Raw genomic sequence first — 18,257 nt, forward strand, 5'->3', positions numbered from 1 at the left:
CACAGACTCAAACCATTAAACTTTATGTGTATTTACTTTCCAAAATTGCACCAGTCAAGAAAATCGCTGCAAGGTAGTTATGGCTCCACTTATTTTTTTAAGCTACATTACATCCTTTGAAATTCTTTCACCGGCAAAAGGAAACAGCTGCAGTCAAACAGTGTCGAGTAAGCTAGCATACTGTGGTAATTATTTCAGTCTTCATGCTGGCATCATCCTACAGCTGCTCACACTTCACCACTGGCAAACACAAAAGCAGGCCGGGGATCGTGGTGGGATCCTCGCTCGTGTTTCTTGTCTCTCAATCTGTTAACTTTGTGCCAAGTACAGAAACCGTGATAACCTTCGACTGCATCACTAAACCCTAAAACCACCAGCATATCCCCACTGGCATTTTCAGTATTGAAACAGACTGTGACTGGAACAGATTCTCATCATTCAGGGTTCTCTGGATGTTTGCATAATGAGGTGCTATAGTGTTATTTGTTGTAAGCCATAAATCCTGAAAATCAGAAGTTACATTCATAATCACAGCAGGCCGATATGAAAGCCTGAGTCTGAATTAGCATCAAAAGCAATGGAAATTTGAGGAATTCTACATGGAATATTATGGTAAGTAATGGCTGCTAATTGAAGATCAAAGATGATACAGATCATTGAAAATGCTCCATTTCCTTCCTGTTTTCGTAGCTGTCTTTAATCTAAAAGGAAAAAAGGACACGAAGGTTGCAGGCTTGACTGAATGTCTTATTCTGATGTCCTGTGGGTGATAACGTAAATCAAGAATCATCATCTGGGACAGCATGTTTGGCTTTCAAGGCCAAAATAACTCAAAGGTCCCACAACGGAAGAAGGGCTGAGTGGAAAAGGAGCAGAAAAAAAAGACCACTATTGACAGGAGGCTGTAAAACAAGAAATAAGCTATTTCACCGAGCCAGTTGAATCAAACCAAACCTGCAACAACTATGTGTTACTGTAAAGACATACTTGTGTTTTTAAATGTTACTCATTATTTATACTCTTGATGTACTTTGTCTCTTATGCCAGCATTATCAAGTTCAAAGGGGTTTAACTTGATAAGCCCCAGTGTATTATTACCAATAGCCCAGAACAGTGTTTGGTACGCCCATTTCTCCAAAACTGACAACTAACTGGCCACAAAAGACATGCAATCTGTTATCTCTATCCACAAACTTACACTAACGGTTCGGCTTTCCATAGAATATTTGGAGCTTTGAGGCTACGCCAGGTATTTAACTTGGCTCCGCTTCGCCTTTCTGAGAATGGATAAGGGAAGAACATGTTAGCCCAAAGGACAACTAGAAAGCCAGACTATAGTCACTCCCACCTTTATTCCCAAGGCATTATAAGTTGTTTTGTGCTTTTAACTGTAAAATCCACAGCTCTGTCAATGGGAATTGCTGTGCCTTAGAAAACAGACAACACCAATCTCAGCCAACAGCAAAAGAGATGTCAAATACCACTTTGATTGAGATTATGCTAGTAATTAGAGAGGGAAAATACAGCAGACATTTTGAACATATCTCCACCCCACTAGTAGATCCATACCCAGATTGTTGCTCTCACCACAGCAAAGTTGAAAGGATTTTCTTCGCCCTCACTTCTCCTTTCAAGCTTAAAAAGGAGTCTGAGGGAGAGTTTCATAAAACACCTGTGAGAATTTAGACAGCCTTGCTGAAAGTTCTGGCTATTTTCTTCTCTCGTTTTAAAATATTTTTTGCACACACACGTTCTATCTGCAGTTCATCTCGATTTCTCAGACAGCGGACACCTGGAGCAACAAAGCGTTGAGGGGAAGCGATGAAGTGATGTTGAAGCCTTTGTTTCTCAAGGGGGTTTGGCCACGCAGAAGAACTCCGCGGACAGGAGAGAAATGATTCCACATGTCTGGTTTTCAGCTACAAAGAGCACTCTTGACAAAGAAGCACAGATAAAATAAACTGGGCGTTATGGATCGGATCTCACCTCTCTCTTTAAGCCTGGTTTCATTTATACCAGACATATTTTCCTCCGCAACGGTAATTATTTAGCTTTATTACCTCCCTTTCCGCCTTTTAAAAACATAGTACATACCTCCCGCTAGTTACACACTATAATTATATGATAGATGAAAAGGGAGAGGGGGAAAAGGTATACGACTTGGCAGAAACAGAGAAATTCCTGACATGAAACCTTCATCTGGTGTTTTCTTTCTGCATCAACTCTGTAAGCTTCGATGGGAGATTGTGTGCAAACAAACGCTTGGGTTTTGATGCGGCTACACTAAATACACTTAATAATCCCGATGTAGTCTATATTTCAGCTTTAGGAAAGCCACAACATACAGACCGAGGTTGTCAGAGCCAAACCTGCTACCTTTGGTCTTAAAGAGCACACCTGCTCCTTTTGCTCTGTCAAATGAGCAGGTGTCGAGTGACATACTGGTGAACTGTGGAGTAGAAGGAGGGTTACATATTCCGTCTGTGTTTACCCACTCCCCATACTCGCACGGTCACCAAACTCAATACAACACCTCATGGGCTACAAGTCTCAACAGCAGGAAGGGTCTCACTTTAAAGCTCATATTCTTTCTGCAAGTTAATTTCCTCCAGAGGAAGAAACCATAAAAGAAGTAAGCCTCAGGGCCGGCTCACATCCACGATGATTAGAAAAATGCATTTCAATTTAAAACAATATTTTGACTTGAGCCATTTTGGATTTTGAGACATTGCAAAATACGTATTTTTTAATTTCCTAAAAAACAATTGGCAAAAACTGAAGGTGTTTGAATGCTTGAGCTTTAACCTTTGAGTGAACAACACAGCTCTTGTGTGCTACTATCATCTCTTCATATGCCATTTTAAAAAGGTAGTCATAATAATTGAAGTAATGAAGTCACAATCTTTCCAGACGCCAGGCGAAACTAATTGAAGCAGAATTTGATTTGAAGACTGTATAAGTGAAATAAGTAAAAGTGACACATTTGAGTGTAGACAGAAAATAATATCTATAAAAATGCAATTTTTTGTTTTAAAGGAAGTAGGTATAAGTGGTTGAAATGGCTTGTGTATTTTTTTTACATCACTCAATATCAATAGTACATTAAATGAACTGGGATTGATTACACTCATAGCTACAGTATACACACTACGTCACAAGGCTACCCTGATGTTATGTTTACAGGAGACATAATATATTGTCCTCTAAACATGTGGAGCCTGCTACTGCATTGGGGTGCAAGACTAACTGGTGCCAACAGTCTGTAAGAAAACCATTTTGAGTTATGAAGTCTATAACTTGATGTTGCATCCAAATAATCTTCCCAAAAATATGAGCCCTGCAAATCTCCTCCTCTGCTGCCCTTTGAGAAACCAGCATCCACCATCATGTGTTTCAACAGCGACTGAACAATGTGTGGGACAAGATAGACGCCGGCCACAACTCTGTGTGCCAGTAATTTGTCTTTGAGGCCCCGGCGTCTCTAATTGCCTGGACACTTGTGTCCGAGGGCCGCTCTCGTTCCACAGTGAAAAGATGAGACCTCTCGTGCTCCTTACAACAGGCTTAAGCTGATAGACCCTTTCATTCAACATGGCCGTGGGATCGGTGGTCCGTGCAAACAGATTGGGTAAAAAAAAGACTAATCAAAACAGCGATTAGCCCCAAACACAGAAGCAGAACTAAGCCACAGTGTAGCCTCAGCAGGGGGTCCAGTCTCTTAACCACCAAGAGTGTCTGATGATTTGTGTGAGGTTTTTCTGAAGAACCCATTCCTCAGAGAAAACGACATGAGCTGGAATATGAGTGGAATGCATGTGGTAGGGGTTTTGAATGAACAAAGACGTAGCGTATAGTTGATTTGAAAATGTGATGTGACAGCTGGAGAAATGTGTGGACACGCAAGCCTCAGAAGACGGGAAAACACTCAGACACACTGCTAGCATAAGATGCAAGGCTACTTCTTTACTCAAAAATATGTTCAAAGAGAATCCCTCTCACTCAGATTATCAGCACCTCCCACGACACGCTTGCTGCCTGTCATGGTTAGCGTTACCCAGCCTTTCATGGAGTTTATGCTCCATTTTTCTCCCTATTAAAGCCAACAACATTGCCAATGCATCCATATGGGCTTCCATCAGTTGCTCAGTGCTTTTTTTTTTTTTTTTTTTTTGTACAGACTCCATGTGTTTCTCAGCAGCAAGGTCATGTTCTGCGTTTGTTTACTTGATACAGCTGAAGTGAAAAATCAAGCTGGACTTTGACTGGAGTCTGTTGCACTACTAAAACACACTGTTTCTTCTAGAGTAGATTTATTAGAACACAGCAACAACGTTTTTTCGAATTATATTTCATACAAATAATGGATCAAATAACAACATCTCATGTGAAGGGTAAAACACTAGTAGTGACAGACTGCAGTTCACCTAACTCTGAAGTTCCCGTCAGCTCTACAGAGCTTTATAGTTTTTTTTCTACTAGATCTCTCCTCAATGTTGTTGGAAAATCTAACTGACAAACCCCCCCTCCCCCCAACACCATGTGGCACACAGACAGTTAGAAACTACGGAGTTTAGCATTTATTAGCTGAGAAATCAGATATTTCTCACAGGAATTAGTGGAGACCAAAGTGGAGCAAAAAAATAAAAAAATGTGAACCTGGGATTCACGTGTTCTGGATGTGTGAATACGTAATTGTTTTCTAATACACCCCACCATATCGTGTATTGATTACCTTTAGTTGCCCTGCGTCTGAATATCAATTTTGATTAGATTTTTTAATGAATTGATCATTTATTTAATAATGAAGGTTTAAGCATTTCAACAATGTTTGCATCTTAACATTAAGAAACATTCATAGATGCCTCTCAGATGCATGCAAGTCTACACTATTATTATTGTCACAGACTTTTAGAGCCAGTAAATATGTTGCAGCCAGCTGAAAACCAAGCCCAGCTTTATATTGTTAATGTAATGTTACCGATAATACAACAGCATGAATCAATTCATTGGCAACACTGCAGCACCATTATTTGTTATCCAGATTAGCTTAGCCCAGCAGTGACCTTGAGTAATAGTTCACAAATGTATTCTAAAATAATCACGTGACATGGGCGTGCAAACACAGACCATGATGGATTCCAACTGGGAATATCAACATATCCATTTGTCAAAGTAGATGTAATACGCAATTATGTGTTGTTGCATTGGTGTGCCATAACACAGCCGCTGTAAACTCAGAGAACCTGGCTGCACAGAGCTTGGGATATTTGGGTTAATAATCAAAATATAAACACATTAAGTGCATGGTGTGTGCAATATCCTAGAGGAGTTGGGGATGGGTGTGCCTGGAAATCCAAGTGACCCTGTTTTATTACTAAAATAATGTGCCAAGTACAGGCCATAAGATCTGCTTCTTAGCTTGTACTTAATGCAACATGCCAAATTAGCAAGGATGGCATTTGAATTAGCTAGAAAACCCTCGAGTATCGCCAAGTTGCTGAGCTCAGACAAAAAGTACTTTTAAAGATGCTCACTTATAATTCTTGGTTATTTTAGCAACGGTTAAAGCTCTTAACCATGCTACGCTATGAAAAATGTTTTAAAAAGAGCCGATACGATTTTATGAAAAAGGCTGTGCTAGGAAGCGGTCAGTGACAATTTAGGCATGATATACCCTCCGCTGGCTCATCATATCCTGCCGGAGATTAACAGCTCACTGGCATCTGCACAGGAGCAGAGTAAGGATAAACCAACTAATCTGAAATATTTAATCAGCAATATGGAAACATAACCCCATGTTCTGTCCATGTACTTAAATACATTGGAACAGTGGGGACATGGCATATTCCTGCTCTCCAAGTGGAGACTGGGTATACTGGGAGGAAAGTGTCTCAAAACTGTCAAAAACTGGGACAAAGTGCTATTTTTGGACTTTAATATTGTTCAGTTTTCACTGGTTCTCCGGGAACTTCAGGCTCTCTGTTGCTCAGTGACCAGAGTTGTATTTTGAAAATACTATCAATGTATACTATCAATACTTGGTTAAAGGAAAAGCTCACAATTTGGTAAATCGATTGACCACTATAGTCTGATACTTAACACATCATAGCTTTATAACAGCCATATCTATTCATAAATTATTTCTTGATTAAGGCTCTTCAGGGATCTTCAGCTTAATGCAGTGTACCATGATCTGGACAATCATTGCCTCTAAAATCGATCCGCAATATTAAAATCCCATGATATGATTACAGTGGCAGACAGTAAATAAGACACACTGCCCGCAAAGTCCATCAGAGCACAGTGAAGCCATTTCTATATCCACTTATTCCTTTAGCCTAAGGAGGGGGGCCACCATTTCTTTTTTTCCTCAGTCTTTACACACACAACTACTGTCCCTTCACTTAAATCACAGCACAGCAGGTAATTAAAATGTTCTGACATATCCCCACATCCCCATCAAGTACCCTTTCAGCACGGCCCACCGTGTTACTATAATGTTTTCATACACTTTATATTAATTAAGTCCAACTGTTTAAGTTTGGTCAGGTTTGCATTCCGATTACATTCAGAGTGGCAGAGGCTTGATGCTTTTCACCATGTATCCGTTACGATATTTAAACTTGAATCTACTATTTTCAGCCAACGATTTTAACCATTTAAGCATTCATTTTCTGTTACTATTCTTACTCTTATCCAATTCTTTCATCACACAAATTCGTAATACAAACTGGACATACATTTTACTCAAATATACAAATACGGTATTTGGATACGTCTTTTCTTTTTAGTTAGTTGAGCTTTTCCTCCTTTCCATAATTGCAAATGTACCCCCAGGGTTATTGGTTGTCATCACCAATGTAAAGACTTTAAGTTGAATCAATACACAATAGAAAAACAGAAGACCTGTGACAAAATATGATAGCTTTTGCTATCCGTCTGCATGATTGTTGCAAGATAAAAATCCCTTCACCACATGCAACAGCTAAACTGGAGGCAAGGCACGAGGCTGGTGCCAGCGTGCCATGCTTCATGCTGAGACAGTGGGTCTCTTTGTACGCAGAGCTTCTTTTCAGACAGGAGCCGAAGCTGCAGGAGCACTTGGACTTGAATGAAAACACCATGGTGAGGTGGGGGTTTACAGCTTGCAGATACACAACAGTGCTTCCATCCTTAGGGTGATGGTCACAGAGAGGGGTTATCGTCCAAGGGGAAACTTGTCACCCCAGAAATGGTCATACTATGAATACATTTACATCGAATAAACACTGCCACCCACTGATGGAGCAGATATCCTGAAGGAGATAGGTATCATCGAGTGTCAAAGATAAAGATTGCATTTAGCAGTGAGTGTATACAGTCCCTAGCATGCATCCATCATTGTGTCTTCTCATTTAGCTTAAGAAATATGATCAGTGGTGCTGATGAGGGGGAAACACAGGCGATAACAAAGAGCTAACATTCAATCTAGGCGAGATAATAAAAGGAAGACGAGACAGCTCCGGATGGCATGATGCCCCTGGGGCGACTATGCTGTTATTATGTTGGAAGGGGCTGCTGAGCTGCGGTGTGGGGCAATTAGAGACCGGAGGATTGAGTGGGGGAGGGTCCAGGGCAGGCACAACAACCCGTCCACGAAGTGTTCTCAGCTCACCAAAAACAAGGAAGGAACCTCCCGAATACGGCAGCAGTAGTATAAAAACAACATTAAAAAAAGGAGACAGATAGCAGATGATGGTGTATATATGAATTGAAATACAACTACCATCTGCTTATTTCAATGGAAAGAACATTAGTAAAAATATGCTTTCCTGTCACTAGTAGCATCCACAATTCATATGAAGTTTTCAATTCATAAGCTGCCCTGGTTTGGACTTTGTGACCATTGGGGGCTCAATTGGGGTACTGTGCGCAAGAGATGATCATCTGTTGTTCTCATCGAGTGCTTCTGCAGACACTGCGGTGAACACATTAGCCCCATGTCTATTATCTTCAACGTCACTCCGCTTCGGAAAGTCCGGACTGAAAACCACACAGAGTCCAGGAGCAGTCCAGCTGGAGAACACGGGGACAAAGGAGGAAAAGTCCATCCCAGGGTATCGTTTCAGAGGTTTGTGGACCGCGGACAGAGGTCGAAGCCTTACAGCTATTGTGTGTCGTCTTACAACGTGTAGATAACGGAAGTAAAAACAGATTTAGTTACACCAGGGAATGGGTTTTACGAGGCACACAGCGCGAGTGTTCCCTAAACTCTCACTTGGGTAACTAAAGCCTCCGAACTTCACCTCCGATTTGATCTCTATTGTCACCACTCATAATATTACAGATCTCGCAGTATAGGGGACACAATGGGCAGTAACACAAGACAGGTGGTGTGAGATGCAACAGTTGGCATTGCCAAGTATCCCGAGTCCTCACAAACATACACTGTTTCCATGCCCTCTGGCCCTGAACGGCTTCAGTGGAGCAGGTGTGTGCCCACATTCTTTACATAAGCTCTTGTCAAACATGGCGCACAGCAACGAGGCCTCACAGCTGCAGGACAATGGAGTCCCATTAAACTACAGTGCTGCAGCCAGGCATGCACACTCTGAGCCTGAAGCAAGGTAACAGTGACTGCAAGGTCAGCAAACCAAAACTTAAAAGTATGTGTAACACAAAACCCAAAGGAATTTATAAATGGTATGGTATAACAAAAGCCAAGATACGTTTACAGTTGCTTTGACATTTTAATAAGTTGTCCTTGGTTCATTCGTAGGACACAACTGATATAATGTTGAGGAAGTGATCCAAGTTCACAACCAGTGTTTTAGCGGTTGAGCAGAAATAAAAATTGAAAATATCCTATAAAGCTATTAAAACAAACACACAGCCTGAAGTGCAAAATGCAGAGATTCAAATCCTGATTTAATAGATGCCTGATAAATGTCTGAGGGATTTCCTGTACTTCCCCCCCCCCCCATGTAATAACATGTCATTTAAACAAAATGACTATATAGATTAGATTAAATTAGATCAATTATGCCAAAAACATAGAGCTTTCTTTGCCTTAATCTAAGAGAGGTCCTTAAGTATTGTTGACCTAAAGAAGTTTCCATGTACCACCAAAATAGAGCCCCTGTGTCAAAGTTTAGTTTAGCAATTTAAAACTTATCAAGTTGTGTTAATGTAATTTATTTGTATAGAAAGAAAATCGTAATGTTTGACTGTATTTAGTATGAAGTACAATTTCTGGAGTTTTGAGCAGTCATTATGATTAGGGATGTCCCGATCACCTTTTTTGCTCCCGATCCGATTCCGATCATTTGATTTTGACAATCTGCCGATACCGATTTTTCCCGATCCGATCTGTATGCAATGCATTAAGAGAAAAAAAAGGTAACAGATAACGGCTGGTCATCCAACGCGATGAATTCAGCTAGCTTGGCTGTTATTTTTTTGGCCTTTTCACTGTTCTGGGGCAGTTTCTCTTTCCTTTTAAAAGTCTCTGAAAGTGTCGGTTGTTTCAGTGCCGTTACCTGAGTGGCCGCTGTGTACTCGTCGTGTTGTTGTTGGTGTTTGTTTCTCAGGTAGCGTATTAGATTGGTCGTGTTGAACGTAGCTCTGTTCTTTCCACCACGCGGAACCTCCGCCTTGCAAACATTGCATCTGGCTGTTACACTGCCTTCGCTTTCAATTTTATAATACTTCCAAACTCCTGACATTTTCGCTGTCCCGACTCACCAGCTGAACGTAGCCTCTCGTTAGCTTACTGCTACTATTAGACACTGCGCCCACTCTTTTGCCTGATTTGAGAGAAATAAGCAACCAGGTCTGAAAACAAGCCCAAAGAAGCAACACATACATGATGTTGTGTAATTTTAAACCAAAACTAAGGACTCAGAATGACTTTAAGACGTGAACATGGTCATTTTTGTTTTGTAACATTAAATAAAATACAAATATTTTATATAAAAAAAAAAAAAAAACATTCCCGATCCCCGATTTTTTTCTCCCGATTCCGATCTTTTGAAAATCACGTGATCGGCTCCGAACCCCGATCACGTGATCGGATCATCTCTAATTATGATCTTTAAAAGAAATTAAACATCATGAAACTATAGGATCAGTCCTCTTTCAGGGTTTCATGAATTAGTCATCTAATTTGCAAGGGTCAAATGCCTTGAAGTACAGATTATCTTATTTTCCACTTAGTCTAAGCGCCAACTTCTTATTAGGCTATTTACTAAAGCCTCAGTACTTTGATGAGGGTTAGGAATTTGAAAGAGAGGGTTAGGAATTTGAAAGAGAGTGCAACGACTTCCAGTTCACTGCTTTAGAGTTGCATTACACTACACTTGTTCTATTTTTTTCCTTCCATTTACAGTAAGTTGGCATCCATTGTGGGACTGTTGACTGTTTTACCCTCTACAAACTTCCTTAGGGGAAGTCCCAGTCAATCTGAGTCTCATGCATTCTGCTAATTTTTAGGATTCTCTTTTATTTGTCTTAGAATTAAGATTAGACATTCTGTTAAGGAGCAGTCAGACACATGGTGATCCTAAAGATCTCAGTTTGTTATCCTGATGATACCATCCACAAAGTTTGTTCCCATGAGCCGCAGCACAGATCTGCTGAAGAGTGAAACTGGTAACATATACATCCTCTCAGAATCCTACAATTAACTTTAAAGCTCTCAATTACATCACAGAAGCCTCAAAAATGTCAGTCACTTGACGTTATTATCCTGCACTGCGCCTTAGAACACAACAAAGAGTAAAACATCTAACGATTCAAGCCCACAAAAACCAAATGCAACACTGACAGATCAAGAAGAGGGAATTGCCACCTGTGGATAGAACAGTTAGGGTCCCCTTTTCAAGTCATTTCTACTGTCACAGCCCAAAGAGCTATTATGGGCTGTAATGTGGTTCTCAGCAGATCAATGGCATATTCATGAAAGGTGTTTTTAGCCCCTCTCTGAAGCCCCTTCCACCCGGAGCCCCTTGCTATGAGCCGACCAAGCGTGCGTCCTATCTCTAGGGGCCGACTACAGCGCAGCTTCTGACCAGGAGGACTTGAACAAGAGGCCTTTCTCTCACCACGATGTTCTCCTCCCCCCTCAGACTCCTTCAGACGAAGCTCTGGCAGCATCTCAGCTTGTTCTCTCTACCTCTGTCAAGTTAGTTTTTTTTTAACATCAAGTTGGCCAAGGCTTTAATTGATTTACATGGAACTCTGCTCTCACTCCTGCTGCACAAGTCCATGTAAGGCAGTGCCAGCAGCCAGACAGCTGGCCGATCGTGGACAACAAGCAGACGACCACTCACTGGGATCGTGCTATTCGGGGATTCCCCAAGACAAACACTAGTAGGTATCCTCAAAGCAGTCCAAAACAATGTTATGACCTCTGGATCAGCCTGGGTTTAAGAGTGACGCCACCTTCAGAATGAAGAAAATCTGATAAGAAAGACCATGGACATTTTCCACTATTAAGAAGTCTTCAACAGACCCATGTGTGACCTTTATGGAATCAAAATATGTCAGTTAGACAGGCGCATGAAGAAATAACATAATTAAAACCCATTGGCACCAAGATGTAAATGTCTATTTGTTTTGATAACAAAACCTCCAGAGAACTACATGACAGCTTTTTCCTTTTTTCAAGATCAAGATTCAAGATAGGTTTAAGACTTCCCTTTCACTCTGTATATAAATCAGGAATATTATCAGTTCAGGTGTAATAACAAACATATTCTGAAACAGGAAGGCCTGGATAACCCCTGAGTAAAAAAAAAAAGGGAACAGCCTCTGGTGCATGCTATATAGCCCTGTCAGTACAGTGCAGAGAGAGGGGAGGAGGTACAGCCAGATATTCTCAGGTGGGCGGTGAGGCTCTAAAATACTCGTCGGAGAGAAATTGCATCCTTTAGAGGATGAGTTTGGCTTGCACCAAGTCAAATAGAGAGGAGAGGTGAGAGGGGCACTTCATCTCTGCTGACCAACAACATCAACACGGCCCTGCACTGGGTCAACATCACCAAACCGCACACAGTACATCCTCTTCAGTCACTGTAACATTCTCAATCAAACATGTACACCTCGCTTTAGAACCAGAAGAAATTACTTTATGATCCAATTATCCAACAGCTAATTTCACGCCTGCTTTTTTGAAAGGTCTCACACATTTAATAAAAACCCAAAATTGAAAATGTGTGATTTTGTCCTGAATTGAACACGTTGTGTTTCAAAAAGATGCATACTTTGAATCCAGACAGAATAAGCAATTATTTGGAGCTACAACTTAATTATTTTTATTATAATTATTTGATTGTTTTGTTTAACATATGTAGAAAATATATTTATTATCACTAATAGGAAAATAGTGAACAATAAATTGCCATATCGCAGACAACATATTTGGCATGTTTTCCATTAGAATAATACATAATTAAACTTACTAATACATATCTAGTTAACCAAGAAGATTAATAGAAAAAAAGCCTGAATTATGCATAATATTTTCTGCTAAAGATATTGTGTTACTGTACTTAAGCTGCCTACTGAAACATGCATTTCCATTGCTGAGTTATATCGGTAAGAGAGAATAGGCCGAAAGGTTGGATGAAGCCCAAACTGAATAAAAACTGCAGGCCTCAGCAACACACTGATACACAACCGGGTTGATTTACTCATAAGGCCGAGACGACGGGTAGACCACAGAGAAAAGAGCATGCACAATGGTTATGTGGAGGCTACACATATTCTCCACAAGCAGTAAGGGGCGATGGATTTGCTCCGCCCCAGACAACAACAAGACAACCCCCCCCCCTCCCCTGTTATCTCTGATTCTCATTCACGCCTGGACTTCAGTACGAGGTGTAACGTAAATCATCATTGGCAATCTAAAAGAATTTACAAGACAATGATGCAGAGCTGGTCATGCCTCACCTACACAAAGAGCAGTTAGGGTGGACATGGCTAAACGTGGCAAGAATACAAATATGTGCATCTGTTCTGCAAAACACACACACTGTTAAATACACAATGTGGGCTACTAAACATTATAGGCCGCTATGTTTTTCTTAACGTATTTTGTATAAGATGACCAGGGTTAAACACATTATTTAATATACTGTATAATATAATATAATATGCTTTCTTGTTTTTGTTTTTTTTAAAGTGTTCCAAATCCTCTGTACCCTTTTTTTTATCATTTCAAATGAATAGCAACATTTTTACCTTTACTAGTAAAATCAATCCTTTTTTTAAATGAAAAATGGTAATACATCCACTAAATGTTTATGGGTTATTTTGTGGTGCAGTTCAGGCTACGAGCCAAACAAACTGTCAATATTTGTCTTATATGTTAAAACTATAGATAGTAGATAACAAATTCAAATTATAAAAAGAGACACTTGTGCAATTTGATAATATAGTAGCATCCTAAACAGAGAAATACATTATCTTTGTCTATTTCCACTATTTTTGTAATACATTTTCAAAATAAGTATCACAGAAAAATGCATCCATGCTGACTCACAATTTTTACAAAAAATATACAAATACAAAAAGGTAGTCCATAATAAGTAGTTGACAGTGAACAGCAAATCAGCAAAATGTTTAGATTAGATGATGGCAAAATAAAAAAGGCATTTACTGGGCAGGCTGCACAAACAGCAACATGGATAATATGATGGATGCAAACATAACAGTGCTCTGAGATCTTTTGTTTAAATATTATGTGCCAATACCCTTTCCTCTAACAGAAATGTTAGTCAGTGAAAAGACAAAGTGAAATTAAGTCTTTCTTTCTGTTTCCGCTCCTCATAACAATTTAGGAATGTCTGGTCTGTCACAATTAAATTATCTTGGTAAATTAAGTCAGGATACATGGAGAAAATGATTCATTTGCTAGCTGCAAGTCCTCTCAAAGGTATAAAACAATATTTATAAAATATATTTTGTCATAAAAGTAATATTTATTTCCCCATTGTACTAATTTAATTGTTTTAAACATGGCTTTACTTTTTTTTTATATATATTCAGTACAATGTGTTTGTTTTCAATAAGTATATTCATTTGCTCAAAATATTGTAATATATTTTAGGATGGCAGTGGTCCAGTAGCTTAAAGTCAAATGTAAGGGGATCTGATTTGAATAATAAAATGGTTGTGAAACAAATGAAAATCACCCAAAATTAGACCACACACACCTGTCAAAGACAAAAGAAGCAGACATGGCCTACAGGGTGTTTTCCACTGATTTATAGCCCACTAAAACACTATAACCTCTTGAGAGAGTAAGCACTGATTTGGCAGTGTTCCTCCTCATCACCAAAGCCCATCTTACCTTTTTGTGTCTGTCTTTGAAAGGTAAGGCGGGCCATGGCATCTCCTGCAAAAAGTCTTGCCAGTGTTTCTGGTCCTGATCAGAGGAGATGAAGACGATTTCCAATTTGTCCTTGTGTTCACACGCCTTTTTGAACCTAGTATAAAACTCGCACAGGCTGCCGTTGAACTGCTTGCACGGTGCGTTCAGGCTGCATCCGAAGAAGAGCCCGACCAGAGACAGCTTGGCGCCCAGAGACTGCACGTCCACTTCGGCTTTTTCGCTGTTGACGAGCCGCTCTCCGAATAGACTCACCAGGAACTCCGACATCGCGGCGTACGGTCCTCGAACACACAACGTTACCCTCGGCCGAAGCTAATGTACATGTACCCGCTATGTTCAGGAGACACCCGGCACTTCCTCCACCCCCGACGTGAGGTTGTAGGTGAGCTCCAGCTCCTGAGAGACGTTGCAGTGTGTGCTTCACTGCGGCTCGTCCTCCGGAGTGAGCGCTGTGCAGGAATGCGCTCCGCTTAAATCGCCCTGACTGCAACAGCGGTTGCGATCTGTTTCCTCCCATAGCATAGGCTACACTTAAAACCTCAGTTAATTGTACCTTCACATAAAATACTCTGATCACTTTTGTATGTGGATGTAGATTTGGTACGAGCAGAAAATGCATCTTATTATTTTAATGAATGAGTTTGCATAACCTAAAACTGTTCGGATTTTCTGATTAAAAGCAGCCGGAATGTAGGTTCCAACTCAAACTTACATTATATGTAATTAAATGTATGTAATTTGTTGGTTTATCAAGCTTCATTAGACAACATTACATTAGATTGAGTACATTAAAAAAATATAAGGCTGGGGCACTCCCTATTTCTAGGGATATACTGCCATCTAGTTTTCATAAGAAGATACTACTTACTTGCAACAAATGTTAAGGTAGAGCAAAGATGTGACACAACTTCACATATTTATTAGGTGTATGCGAGGAGAAAGATGATTGCCAAACAATAGTTAAAAGCAAATGTTTAAACTGTCAAAATATCCTGCCTCAAATGAACACACAATTGTAAGATTAGCAAATGAAGGTGTGGGCTTCATCATGTAACAGCTAACACATAATACAAAAACAAAAATAGTTAATGATCAAATTAAGTATATAAGGCTCTAATAGTTTTAGAGTTTGTGCAGTAGTTTAGTGTTTAATATGTTATGCTTGCCTATGTTTTCAAGACATCATTGTTTTGCAAATGTGCTTGCATAAATTGTTTGTAGCCTTTATTTAACCAGGTGAAAATCCCATTGCGATCAACAATCTCTTTTTCAAGGGAGACCTGCAAATATGGTATTTTAATAAGACAATAGGATTTAGACAGACAGACAGATAGTGTGTCCAGGTAGGATTGTATGTAGGACACAAAGACAGTAAGGCTGGGTTTCAATTTTGTAAATTTGCCGGCATCTTATGGTGTTTTGCCCTTAAGACAATAAGATTTGTAAGCAGAAAGATATATAGAGGAATCGATAGATGGCTGGTTAAATAAAATAAAGAATGCAAACATACTGTATAACACATTAGAAAATAACAATTTCTCTGTTATGAATGTTACACTTCAAGTCATACTTTATTTAATACCTAATGCAAGGCCACACAAAATAATCACATATAAATGGTCACAGTACAGACAAAATATTTGTAATGATCAATAGTGCGATACACATCATTTGCATTAATGTATCAAGCTACATTTTTAAATCAGGATTGAGTGATTGCACATAAAGCAGCATGAGAACCATAAGTACGAGTAACATGCATTACACATGTTTGTCTATGCAGATGTTACAGTATACAATTAATTGAGGAGATGAGCGTTAGGATGCTCATCATTTATTGGTTGGTTGTGAACTTACACAGTTGCTGATTAGCGTCACATGACAGAAGGAGCTATACTTTGTGATGGTGCTGGAATTGAATGGTGGTAAAGTGAACTGTTCAACGTTGAACAAATGATGCCTGACAGGCAATGGATCCCTCAGTCCTCAGTGAACATCATCCTCACCAGGTCAGACTTGAAGCATTCATCTTCCACCAACTTCTGAGGCTGAAACAGGATGACAGGGCTTTTAACATTTCTGTATACCAGGAAGGTATAGTCCATTAAAACTACAGTAACAGTAATAGATTACGCTTTTTAATATGCAACATTTTATAAGAAACTGATTGTTACCTGATCTATATAATCTAAATTAAATGTTTTTTTCTGTAAAACTAATTATACTTACTGTGCCATATCGCAGCAGAGTCGGAACTCCACTCAACTTTAGTGTCTTCTTGAATTGATTATTTGAATCCTTCCAACTGAAACATGAAAAAAATGATTAACTGATACAATTCACCAGAGCCGCAAAAAAATACCTTTTAGAGAGCAACCCATAACATCAGTTTTGAACAGAGGTGGGAAATAACTAAGTACATTTACTCAAGTACTGTATACCATTTTCAGAAACTTGTACTTTACTGAGTATTTCTGTTTTATGCTACTTTGTACTTCTACCCCACCACAATTCAGAGGTAAATAGCTTTTACGCCACTATATTTATTTTGTACCTTTAGTTACTTTACAGATATAGATTAATGATGTGATATATAGTCAACACTTAATAAGACTTTAGTTCCACCTGGAGTAAATCCACAAGCTACCCTGCAGTATACAAAGTCATTAAAACTAGCTTTGATAACACTTTAATGCATCAATAATAATTATCAAAACATATCATGTATATTATTCTGAAATTGACCAATTTGCATAGTGAGTACTTTTACTTTTGTTACTTCAAGTATATTTTGATGCTAATACTTTTTTACTTTTACTTAAGTAACATTTTGGATGCAGGCCTTTTACTTGTAACAGATTATTCCTAAACTCTGGTATTCTACTGTTACACAAGTACAAGATCTGAGTACTTTTCCCACATCTGATTTTTGTAGCATTATGGTAGAATACTGATTGCGAATAATACAGATATGATACAAACGTATGACTGTATGTGTGTAAATATCAAAATACCACCATATTTGAAAAGTTAACACACTTAAAAACTAAAGTTTGTTATTGGTTGGTTGCTACATAAATAATATATAAATAATAAATAAAGTCATTCTTTTTCATAATGATTCAAAAATGATATTACATAAAATCAAACAAAACTGTAAATTAAAATGTTTAAAGACCATACATGGACTCCTGTGATTACTATGTATTTTCATAGTAACAAATACAACAGATGATTAAAATAACACAATAACAAAATAGAAACATATATTTTGTTAGTTTATATGGGGTCTTATATTGTTTTGTGAAAGCACTGTTTGCCATAAAAAGCAGAATAAAATACTGACAAAGCCCTTTCTCCAACTTGACAGTAGATGAAGACAGAACCTTCAGGAAGATGGGTCATCTCTCGTCTGACAACTGGCTCCGCTGAAATACAAGATCGTAAACTGTTAACAATTGACTGAATGGATATGTACCAAAGTGCAAGATAAATAAGAGCAACATAGATTAACAACCATTCCAGTAGAAGATGTGTTCCAAACGAGTAGGTAACCATACAATGATGGGTTATTTATAGTTATTTTACAGGTAGACGATATATAAAGTTACCTGTCACACAGTCTGGACACCAGCTCTTGCCTTGGGCGTCTTTATTACCAGAGAAATAAGCAAAAATATCCTTTCCTTTTCTCTCAGATATAGCTTGAGAGAATTCATCATAGCCGCGCACAGTCACCTCTTCGTAGTGGGCCATCGTTTCGACTGACTTAGTGGGAAAATGCACTAAAATATAAGGCTATCAAGACCTAAGAAGTGTTATTTCAGAAATGATGCTCCTCTTCACACTGGACCTCGTAGAAATACTCAAAATGTGACAGTAC

At 39.0% G+C, this 18,257-nt stretch overlaps 2 protein-coding genes across 2 annotated transcripts in view; both read right to left on the reverse strand.

Annotated features, from left to right (window-relative positions):
• The window catches only part of nxn (nucleoredoxin), a 57,811-nt gene extending 42,982 nt beyond the window's left edge, over positions 1-14,829 (reverse strand). Inside the window, exon 1 of the mRNA XM_034096868.2 lies at positions 14,333-14,829. Coding sequence (XP_033952759.1) covers positions 14,333-14,641 — 309 coding nt within the window. The 5' untranslated portion in view covers positions 14,642-14,829. The remainder of the gene's footprint in view (positions 1-14,332) is intronic.
• A 1,097-nt stretch (positions 14,830-15,926) lies between these two features.
• Positions 15,927-18,254, reverse strand: txndc17 (thioredoxin domain containing 17). Its single transcript, XM_034097381.2, has 4 exons — positions 17,986-18,254; positions 17,721-17,802; positions 16,604-16,679; positions 15,927-16,422 (listed from the first exon to the last, which is right to left on the reverse strand). The coding sequence occupies exons 1-4, from the start codon at positions 18,128-18,130 to the stop codon at positions 16,354-16,356; spliced, it is 372 nt and encodes a 123-aa protein (XP_033953272.1). The 5' UTR covers positions 18,131-18,254; the 3' UTR covers positions 15,927-16,353.
• Positions 18,255-18,257: the final 3 nt, after the last annotated feature.

Source organism: Pseudochaenichthys georgianus, chromosome 13 (genome assembly GCF_902827115.2).
Source record: "Pseudochaenichthys georgianus chromosome 13, fPseGeo1.2, whole genome shotgun sequence".
Classification (NCBI taxonomy): domain Eukaryota; kingdom Metazoa; phylum Chordata; class Actinopteri; order Perciformes; family Channichthyidae; genus Pseudochaenichthys; species Pseudochaenichthys georgianus.

Excerpts from the sequence above, each read along its gene's own strand:
- txndc17 (XM_034097381.2), bottom strand. The coding sequence starts at position 18,130 with ATGGCCCACTACGAAGAGGTGACTGTGCGCGGCTATGATGAATTCTCT. Across the intron at positions 16,680-17,720 it reads CAAGTTGGAGAAAGGGCTTT|TTGGAAGGATTCAAATAATC; the intron begins GTCAGTATTTTA and ends TTCATGTTTCAG. Across the intron at positions 16,423-16,603 it reads CTCTGCTGCGATATGGCACA|CCTCAGAAGTTGGTGGAAGA; the intron begins GTAAGTATAATT and ends ATCCTGTTTCAG.